The sequence below is a fragment of the Macrobrachium nipponense genome, chromosome 16, assembly GCF_015104395.2.
Source record: "Macrobrachium nipponense isolate FS-2020 chromosome 16, ASM1510439v2, whole genome shotgun sequence".
Taxonomy (NCBI): Eukaryota; Metazoa; Arthropoda; class Malacostraca; order Decapoda; family Palaemonidae; genus Macrobrachium; species Macrobrachium nipponense.
The window spans coordinates 55,270,042-55,281,153 of record NC_087209.1 but is presented as its reverse complement, the minus strand read 5'-3'; the positions used below and the strand labels follow the sequence as shown (position 1 = coordinate 55,281,153).

The 11,112-nt window shown below is 37.1% G+C and overlaps 1 protein-coding gene across 1 annotated transcript in view; it reads left to right on the top strand.

Annotated features, from left to right (window-relative positions):
* Positions 1-3,211: 3,211 nt before the first annotated feature.
* Positions 3,212-11,112, top strand: part of LOC135195701 (uncharacterized) — a 249,855-nt gene continuing 241,954 nt past the window's right edge. Inside the window, 1 exon segment of the mRNA XM_064222101.1 lies at positions 3,212-5,110. Coding sequence (XP_064078171.1) covers positions 3,886-5,110 — 1,225 coding nt within the window. The 5' untranslated portion in view covers positions 3,212-3,885.

Sequence of the window (11,112 nt, the reverse complement as noted above, 5' to 3'; positions counted from 1 at the left end):
CTATGGTAAAGAAGTGCAGATGTTAAGTGCAAATAAAAAAAATGGTTTGAACTGTTCAGGTGCAGTTTTTGTCTATATTTTTGTGTTAAGAAGAATTCCAGGGGTGAGAATTATGGAGTAGGTAAAAGAAGTGATAATAAAGCAGCGTAGTATAAAGAAGAATCATCTTGATTTGTGATTGTTCTGTTATAGGAAGGTGAAAAGAGTGCATAATTCAGAAGTGTTGCGAGGAAAGAGGAGAGGAAGACGTAGAAAATGCGGGAAAGTCCGGGTGTCAGAGATACTGAGAAAGAAGTCAGGAGTGCAATTTCAGTATGTGCAGGGCTTCGATGTGTTGAGCTTTTCGTGTTGGCATTTGAAGTGCCTGATGTTGTAAAAGTTTCCTTCAAAGAAAGTTATCCAAGACCATGAAGTCGTTTTTCTTCCGAAATATCTTTGTACTAAGATATGGCTTTAAGTTGGAGAAAAAAAATATTTGATGTATCACGAAGTAGAAAATATGAAAATAAATATTCCAGACAGCAATGATTCTTACTTATGACAACAATTTGTCTGCATGTTAGTTAAACTCCTCTTGGAGTATTATTACAATGATTTTGTTAAAATCATCGCGAATTGAGGATTATGACGTTATACTTTTTAAACCAGTTTTCTCGCGAAAACGTAAACTATCACAGTTACTATGACTATGTCTGGTTAAAAAAGTATAAACATCACAATCCTTAATCGTGATGATTTCAACAAAATTATTGGACTTTAGCCCCAGGAGGATTTTAGCTAACCAACAGACAAATAAGTGTCATAAGTAAGAAAGATGTCTGGAATTTTCACATTAATTAAATGTTCTACTTCTTGATATATTTAAGTAACAAGGCAGCCTCTTGGTCTGTCCTTTTCAACTAATGCACGCCCGAAAACTTACTTTTTCTCCAACACTAAGCCATTTAGATTTTTCCTGCAAATCTCCCAAGTTTCTACTGATGCAGTTTTTAGCCAAAGAATTGGCAATTGTGGGTGCTCCTGGGGCCCAGAAAAACCATGAATTTGTTTCATGGTAAGACCTATGAGGTTTGTGGTGTATATATTATTGGACTTTCATTGTAAAAGATTTTTGAGATTTAAATACCACTAAAGAGATCACTTTCCTGCGGCTCAGTTGAGAATGACTGCTTCCCGAAAGTGGACGCAAAGATGACCCGTAAAGTGTGGTTTGTAATTCCAGATTCACCACTCTAACGCTGGTATTTTGGAGTTCTCTTACAAAGGTCACGTGAATTTTACACTAAGGGTTACGATTTTTTGTAGTTTAATGGGAAGCCTCCAAGGTACCTCACTCTTTGCCACCTAGTCAGCATTTTGCAGAAGGTAGTCTAATGAAATATCAAAAATATGTAAACGAGATCATGAGAATCTAAGTAAATTATCCTCAGATGATGCCATTGAGCAGGAAGTAAAACCTCTTTTAATAACAGCAGATGTGAGACATTTTAGTCCCAAATGTATGTATTTCACCTAGTGACACATACGAAACTTTACAGCACGAGTTTATAATTCAAGCTTAAAAAATATTAAATTTTGTATATATAAATCAATATTCTAAACTGTAACGTTGAATTACAACGTAATTCGATCAAATATGAAGGAAAACTTATGTAAAATGTTTGAAGATGACATAAATATAAGAAATAAAGACCGAGAAACCTATGGACAGTAATGTTCAATATTATGAAATCACGTTGCCCCCACAAACCAGCTCTCAGATTAAGGAAAGAAGTTCCCTAAGTACTGAGAAACAAGCGGAACTAGAGATATTCCTGAGGAGATGAAAACGTTTCTGTCAGGAAATAGCTATGAAACTGAATTATAAAGATATTGAGAAAACTATTATAAACTAATGAAGATGAAGGTAATGAAATGTGGCAAAAAGTACCGAAGTTTGTTCGCAAAAACAAATAAACTGGTCGCACAAACTTTTCAAAGATGCCCGAATGGAAAGACTTCCGACGATTAAGAATCCAGTACGAAATCTCTTTCCTCTCGCACACAAACACTCACGCACGTCTAACTTATATATACTATATGTTTATGTATGCAATGAGATTTCATAGTACGAATTTTCCTCAAATGTAACTCATGGTTTATTTCTGTTATGTAGACATTTACAATAAAATGCAAATAGTTTTCTTTTGAGTTAAAACCTTATAAACATACTTTTTCCTTTATCTCTATCCATCTCTTAATTTGTTAAAAAAAAGTATCCTAATATACATAAATGGAAATTGTCGAACCAACTATGACAAACTTTATAAAGAGAAGACTTATAATACTTGCTTTTTTTAAATTGTGTATATTCATATTTATCAATACTTTCTGCCACGCTTTTTCCACTGCCGACTGTCAAGATAATCACGTTCTCTCGTCTTAAACTGGACTTTTCTCCTCTTCCTCTTGATACAAGTCAAGTTGTACAACGAATCCCTAAAAATTCTCTGCTGTGTTTTAAGATTTCATCAGTTCAGACCTTCGTCTGTTTACAGAGACAGGACAGACTAACCGACAAAGATTGTACCAATCAAGAACGTCAACTCAATTTCGCTGTAAAAAAAAAACCTTTCCCGTTGTTTCTTTCGAATATTATTAACATGTTACAGTTTCATTGTTTGTAAGCTGAGAATTTTTTCCTGCTTCGGTTCGCTTGAGTGCTCAACATTTTTTTTTCTTTTTAATGTGTATATTACAACCCATAGGTTATGCCTTACTTTTCGTTCGGGTCGCCTGACCGTAAATCTCGGATTCGCTTACTCTGTAAGCTATCAGTATTATTCAGTCGCTTCCAAAATTACCCATCTTTTTCGAAGCATTTCCTCGAGAGATAATTAGGCCGTATCAAGCTGTCTGGAAAGGATGTTTATAACGTGGAGCTGAGACCCACCATCTCCTCCCTCCAAAACGGTTTCCATCTCCAATGTGACAGACCGACGTCTCATATTTGTTAGCGATATGAGCTCTGGGACGGGAAGACTGATCTATCATATATTACTTGTTGAGCATCATACTGAGAGAGAGAGAGTTCCCACATTACACCGCCTCTGCCACATTGAAAGAGAGAGAGAGAGAGAGAGAGAGAGAGAGAGAGAGAGAGTTCCCACATTACACCGCCTAGCCACATTGATCTGCTTGCACTCGTCAGTGAATCTTTGGCGTTCGTTGGAGAGCGTTGTGTTCTTCTCCGTAGACTTTTCTGATACGAAAAATATCCAAGTAATTTAAATATTCATTTTTTTTCTGCTGCGTCTTCTTCTTTCTCAGTCTTTTCAAATTCCAAAATCCAGCGCATGGAATGCCACCGACAAGGGTTTTCAACAAAATATTCTGTTGAAAATTAAGAGTCCATTCCCGGACAATTTATGTCATATGAAGATGAAATAAAGTCTAGAAATATACTTCGATATTGAGAAGAGACCTGCGTTCGGAAAATTCCCTGTTGTGACTCAAAGTGATACAGGAGCTTTCACAAGTGCAAGTGATCAAGTAACTGGCTCTACTGGTTATCTTTTCGTTTTAATTATAGTATAATTTATCGAAAACCAAAGAGAGAATGCACCTTATAAATAAAACAAGAAGATTAGTCATAGAATCATTACAAAGAAGACTTCTCTGAACATGATTCATATTACGATAGATGCCTTTTCGTTTCCGGGACTTGATACTTTCTTTGTAATGCGGCCTGAATGACCGAGTCAGAATGAAAGAATGACCTTTGAACAAAATTGTATATACCAAGGAACACTTTCATTTAGAAGCGATATATGATATTACCTCTCGCCTTAATTATTATTATCATTATTACTATTATAGTAGTAACGAGTGACCGATCATTTTTGCATGACAAATCAACGTACGAACTCACTCATGTGGGGCTTATTGCCTTCGCCTCTTAGTCCTCACATGACCTGTATCTTAACCAACATAAGCTTGAGCCCTGCCTTAGAAGCCTTTGTTGCAACTCCTTTGACATGGAATCATCATAAAAAGGTCGAGTTATGGTCACCTCCTTATTTTAGATCAGTCGTGATCATTATCTTAATATGTTTCATTTCCGCGGAAGCTCGAGGTCATGTCGTTCGTTGTGCAAATGCAAGTGCAAGTGCAAGAGCAAGGGGTCGTCTCTTTGCCACCACAGAAAAGGCCGTGAGCACAATGGAGTCAGGCATCAGAGGGAACTTGGATTCTGCTCTTCAAAAGGTCACATTGACGAGGCTGCCAATGACTGGCACCCTTCAACTTGATCGCATCTCAGCAGACAGAAGCTTCGCCTGCAACAGGAAATGTAGAAAGTTGAAGCGTGGAACTTCACACTCGACCTCCTGTTGTAAGAAAGAGTCTGTCATGAAACCACTACATTGCTCCATTTCGAGGCGCGCCCTACTATTCTTGCATCGCATTATTAATGCTGAGTATTTTATGGGTTCATCTAGGAAACGAATGAAACTACGTGATCTTGAATTTCAAATTTACTTGGCATTTTCTTATTCCTCGAGCGACATGGCAAAGCGCAATGCTAGTAGTAACCGCATGCAACTGCAAACCGTCGAATCGAATGCCTCGATCACAAAGAGACTAGGAACTCTCTACCATGATAAATTTGCTTCTGACGTCAACACGAGGGAAATCTTTGGCCGTTCACGAAGGAGAAAGGACAAAGACAAAGGTTTCAGGAATGACGAAACTAAAGGAGAGCTATCACTTAGTACTCTTGAACTTACGCGGGATAGGAAAAAATATGAAGTTGTAGTGATAAAGATTCTCCAGAAATTAAACAATATGTGTAGGCTTATCTTCTGTTCACTTTTGACTGAAAACCCCTCTTTGAAAAGGGCGAGAAAAGGAAGGGAAAGGAACAAAAACTCCGGGGAGGAGAAAAAAGAAAAGTTCTCTCGTGGTTTTCATAATTTAGGAAAAATGAGTGTGGGGGACTTCTCAACACACTGTGCGCAAACCTTGCTCTCTATAAACACGTCAAATACTGCCAGCAACAAGCAGCATTTGTTCGAAGAAGAAAGCTCTGCAAATATACCTTCACAGCTGACACGCCGTCAAAAAAGGAGAGGTTAGTGACATTTGTGTGCATATATATATATATATTATATATATATATATAGATATATATATATTATATATATTATATATATACTCACACAGTATATTGTAGAGTAAATCTAAGGTAACCTCTCTCTTTCTCTCGCTCTCTCTCTCTCTCTGTCTACGTAGGTTTGGACTGTAATGAATGCTTTACATTGTATCGCGTTGTTTCTTTCTTCTCTTGCATTGTTCGCCGCTCAGTTCTTCTTTTTGCGGTTTCCTTGGCCTCTCCCTTAAACCCCACTAAAGGTGGCAACAATTTATCTACCCTCTGTTGTAGATAGAGAGTAAATCTAAGGTAATAATATGAGCAGAGTGTATTTGCGGGTTCAAATATCTCGTTTTGAACAATTAATCTTATTTCAGATGGCAGTCTAATCTTCAAGGTTAGTCAGCCGGTTATAGTAGTTTTTGCCTGTGTGTGTCTATTAAAACTGGCGTCACAACATCGAAGCTGCTTCACTGGAGTCACAGAGGCCCGAGACTAAAATAAATTAAGTCCCCAAAATTGGGAATTAAATTAGAATCAATCAGATAGAGATGTGAAGATTTTCATGCCTTGTCTACTCTGAGGAATCACTTCCCATATCTTTAACACGTCCCCTTGGCCTACACTCAAAAATGCATTGCAACATGTTCCAAAAGTTTTCGTTCACGTACCCATAATTTATTCTTTTGAAATATAAAAGGAAATCTGCTTTTTCTATTCGATTATGGTTATTAATCATATGGTTAATCAACGTTATAAAAAAGGATGGTGAGCGAAAAATACATATGAAAAATAACGAGACATTTTCAAAAATTTCGTACCAGATGTTTGGGCAAAAGAGTAAAAAAAGAAACTATTTTGCGAAATCGAATAAATGCATCTTAATTAATAAAATAATATATTGAATAATCATCAACGAATTTATGTAAATAAAGAGAGAAATAATTCTACCATAATCGTTGTCAAAAACACAACAAAGAAAAATAACTCATAACGTCGGAGGTTATCGTGTGATGACATATTTGGACAGGAAAGTAAAACTCTTGTCACTTGCACGATAAGACAGGTAACAGACCATCAACTCTATGGAATAGGGTATAGAGCGTCAATCACTAAATATTCACAAAATACACCATAAACATTTATAACATACACAAATCATTAACTAAACCCCAAAGACTTACTAAACATTCACTGAATACTTACACAATAAACAATTACTAACATTCACAGAATAGTCACTAAAACCTAAACTAAACATTCACTAAACACTCGCTGAAAAATATTCACTAAACATTCACTAAACCCTAAACATCCGCTAAACACTTAGTAAACATTAACAACAACAAAATTCACAATTGTACTATTTCCCAATATGCGGGTTACTGGACTTTTAAAGATGGCTGCAAGGCTTTGCAGCGCAATCCTGATGGAAGACCACCAAACTACGTAATACTGGTAAAGAGATTGCAACTCAAGGTACTATATAACCTCTATGTCACAGACTCAGTTACACCACCTTATCTCACAGGTCATCAACCCTTAGCTTGAATGAGACTAATGTTTCTACAAGTACTCCTCATTTAACAAAGTACTCGTTTTACGACAACCCGGAGTTACAGCATGAAGAGAGGAAAAAACCATAAAATGAAAATAAAAATATTGCCAAGAGAAACGTTATTCAGTGCCAATTATCTAGAATAGCCTAGGTTTTGAAAACCTTGAAATTTATGGCTAACATAATAAATAAGGCTTTAATATACTTTGTAAAGAAAAGCTATGCAGTTGAACCTCTTAAAGTCGGCATTCTATGGTCTGGGAACTCGCCTGGTTGGCTTGATTCAGCCACCATTAGTTCGTTGCGCGGCTGAACGGTTGGTGCCACGTTTGTTTGCAACTTGAAGACAGCAAAAATCATGACATATATCCTTTGTTGTAGCGAGAATAATTCTTAGTAATGATAAGAAAAAGTGTGAATTCTTAGTAATGAAAAGAAAATGGGAGAAGTCGAATATTTTTTTATATTAACTTGAAAATAAATGATTTTTTAAATATTCCACTTCAGAAGTCTCTACCAAGTGAATCCTCTTAATGAAAACAATGAGACATTTGGCATGCACGGATTCCTTACTCTTAGTATTAATGCAGCCGCTTGTTACAGTGGGTGAGAGTGGGAACGCTCATGAGGCTTCTTAACTTTATTTCCATAGGGAGTTATGAGAACGAGGTCTGTAAAAAGTTACCTTCATTGACATGACAGCAAAATATCAATTACCTATCACCTAAATCCATTCATTATAGTATAACATTGCAAATAATACCTTTTAATTGCTGCAGCTAAATAGAAAAATGTGTCAAAACTAAAAAACATAAGCACTGAGAAGGTTTGTAGTTAAATCACATATTGCTACATAAATTAAACCAATAATACTAACCACAAAGTGTATGGGTCCACCTAAATATTAATAGCATGGGAGCAATAATTCTCAAGGCCGCAGATATTAGACTTCTCAAGCTGAATAAGTGCAACACCTACGCTAAATTACAACTATACAGTCCAGATTGATGCACACCAACTCGTCCAGTCTACCTGCTTAATAAATGCAAAAGTTCATTTGTTGGTGAGGTCCGACCAATACTTCTCGTGAACTGCACCAAGGCCACACAGTAAATAAATTTAAGGATGGCTTTCCTCAAATAAGCAATCAAACTACATCTTCCTGGATTTAGCAATTACTTACCAACCTGAATAAAATGTAAAATGTATATAGCATTTACACTTAGTATGCTGGAAAGACTTACATGTAATACAGTTTGACAATTTTTTATACAACTGTATTTACATACGTATTCGATGTCACCCATGAGATTAAATGATACTAGAGGTGCAAGCGTAAATCTTTATCAATGCTAGAAAATGCTTATTCATTAGCGAGTAGTTTAGTGATCACTTTCTTCAATAGATGGCACTGTGCTCGGTTTACATTTTGACGGCGACATTCAAATGCCCCGTGATCGCCGAAATTCATTTACTATTTCTTTCATCTCGGTACCTCTACAACAGTGTTTCTTAAACTTTCTTGTGCAGCGGACCCCTTTTATTAAAATTACTCGTGTAGCGGACCCCTTATTATGATAATTTCCCTCTTGGGTTTAAAAGTGTTTTCATGGTATAATATATAGTACTAGAATTGCTACTGAATTATTTATTAATGGCTTATCTTCAACATTAATGTTTACATTTTACTTAAAACAACTTTCACAGCATTATTAATTTAGCAATTTTGCACACAAATTTTAGTGAACTGAACAGCAACGCTTCCTCCTCACATCTCGAACCGTACCTAATGCGACGAATGGTACTGTTTTTGGTGATTCATTACTCTTGGAATATCTGGCTCCAATCTACTGAGCTTCAGTCACATGTCAGGTTTGGCACTGATTCAGTTGCGCTTCTTAGTTTTAAGGTCAACCAGTGCAGAAAATCCACTTTCACAGTTATATGTTGTTGGGAACGGCATTAAGTGCCTCAAAGCAATTGCTGCAAGTCCAGGGTACTCTGGCTGGATGGGCACAAAAATCAGACAAGCCTCTTTCCATGAGTAGAGTCTTAAGTGTCCATTTGTTGCACTTTCAGCAAGATTATCAACCTCCTTTGTTGATAGATTGACACTGATCTTGTCTAGCTCTTCTTTATCTATAACAAATGGATTTCTAACCCACTCAAAGTTTGGGTCTGTTCCTCCAAAATATTTTCCCAACTCTGAGTGAAGAACTTGCAGATGGGCTTTGAAAGCTTGTGTTGTGTCACCATCTATGGCTCTTCTTTGGCAGTAAGAAGGAAGTGTGCTAAGGAAGGAACAGACTCAAAATCTTTGCGGTCAAGGCGGCCACACCTCAAGTCCAGCTTCATTCGTGTTGCCATTTAAAATTGTGGAATTTGCCTATAAATTGTGGCAGATTCTGACTATAAATTATGGTAGTATTATGGCAATGTGTTAAATCAGTTTCTTAAAGCAAACTGTTTGGAATAATTCAATGTTTAGTATCATCAATTTCAGTGTCACGAAGACCCAGACACTCTCTTTCTCTCGCTCATTATCGGTAAAGTTTTTATTGCATTCATGTAGCTTGATTAATTCTTTATTCCATATCATCATCGCTTTAGCACTTTAGGTGTTTGTTAATTTTCCTGCGTTCTTCCTTTCGTTCCTTTCTTAATTCATAACGATCCTGCTTTTCTTCATTCATTCTTCTTTCCTTCTCAGCTACATTCCCCTAGAGTCCGACGGTCCCATCCGTCTTTATTACATTCTTATTCATTCATTCATTATTTGAGAGAGAGAGAGAGAGAAGGGTGGGGGGGGGGGAGGTTTCTTACGGCCAGAAAATTACTTCACTCTCCTGATGCTCCCTAGTCCCACCCGTCGGCCGTCAGGATCAGTCAGTACATTGTTGCCTGCTCATAAATACCATTACCTTCTACAATCCTAATCTGATGGGCGTCATTGTCAGAAGCCAAGAGGATTTGGTACAAATTAGGAATTTATGACGTTTTGGCCACATGTATTTGAGCCATGTTTTGGCATAAAATTTACCTGATATCGACGGCCAAATTATCATGCGGACCCCTGGGAACATACCACGGGCCCCTGGTGGTCCGCGGACCACACTTTAAGAAACACTGCTCTTCAATAAAAATAAATGACGTAGGAACTAATATCGATAATTATGAATTACCAAATTTAGAATATGAAAGTCACTGCTAATAGTGTGCAGATTCTGAGAAGTTTAGTACTGTATTGACTTACTAGTAGGCTAACTGGGGAATTGTTAAATGAAGTACACTATTTTAAAGAAAATTATACATTATATGGAGTTATAAAATGATGAAGTTAAAATATATGAGCAATAAAATGATAAAGAGTTGTCAGAACTTTGCCAAGTAGTAGGCTATGTGGGAAACTAGTTCTGTGTATAATATATGACTAAAAATTAATGCTATTAGTCGAAATAAAGAGGATAACGAGCATTAATGACGAATTCATTTAACGACGTGGTCGCTGGAACAGAACCCAGTCATTAAACGAGGAGTAGGTACCTGTATTTTAGATATTGCCCTGCAGCTTGGCGTAAATAGAAGAATTGTGTACAGATGGATACGGCAGCAGAGAGAAAGAGAAGTATAATACATTTTTTGAAAAAAGTGGAGGACGACCCCATGGTTGCACTATTGTTGAAGATCATCATAGGATGATCATTGAAGGAGCTCTGCCTAGCCCTAACCGTATGGGGGAATTGATGAATTGGTTGCATTTGACAACATTCTCTGGGGTTGCTAGTGAGAGAGAGAGAGAGAGGAAGTCAGAGTGGCTGGTTGATTCGTCTGTTGTTTCGTTGGGTTGTTTGCGTTCGTCGGAAGCAATAGTAAGGGTTTTAGATGTGTTGCATATTTATTATATTGCATTTTTATGTTTATTATTGTTAAGATAGTATGGGGAAGATTTGTGCCTGTTTTTTTTTTTTTTTTTTTTTTTTTTTGAGAGAGATGAGAGAGGGGAGGAAGAGAGAGAGGAGAGAGATAGAGAGAGAGAGAGCGAGAGAGAGAGAGGGTATGAATGATGAAATGGGTGGTTGACGACTGAACTGCTTGTTTGGCAGGCGTTTTGGCTCGTTAAGTGGATCAGTCAGGAGCAGTCAATGAAGGCATTCCAAGTGTGAGGTGGTCAATCATAAATTTTGGGTATTTTAGTAATAGAGTTCTGGATCGTGCTTGTGTTCATCTGTGGTTGTCGAGTTGGTGAGCGATTTGCCGTTTCTGATGTTTGTGAATTGGTGTGTAGTCTTGGTGATTGTTTGGTGTGTTTTGTTTTGGTATTTAGCGGTTTGTTGGTGTTTAATGGTGGAGTTTGTTTTTCGATGGCCATACCGCGTTGAAAGCACAGCTTCTTGCCCTGCTTGTGTCAAGTTTCCTGGTGAGT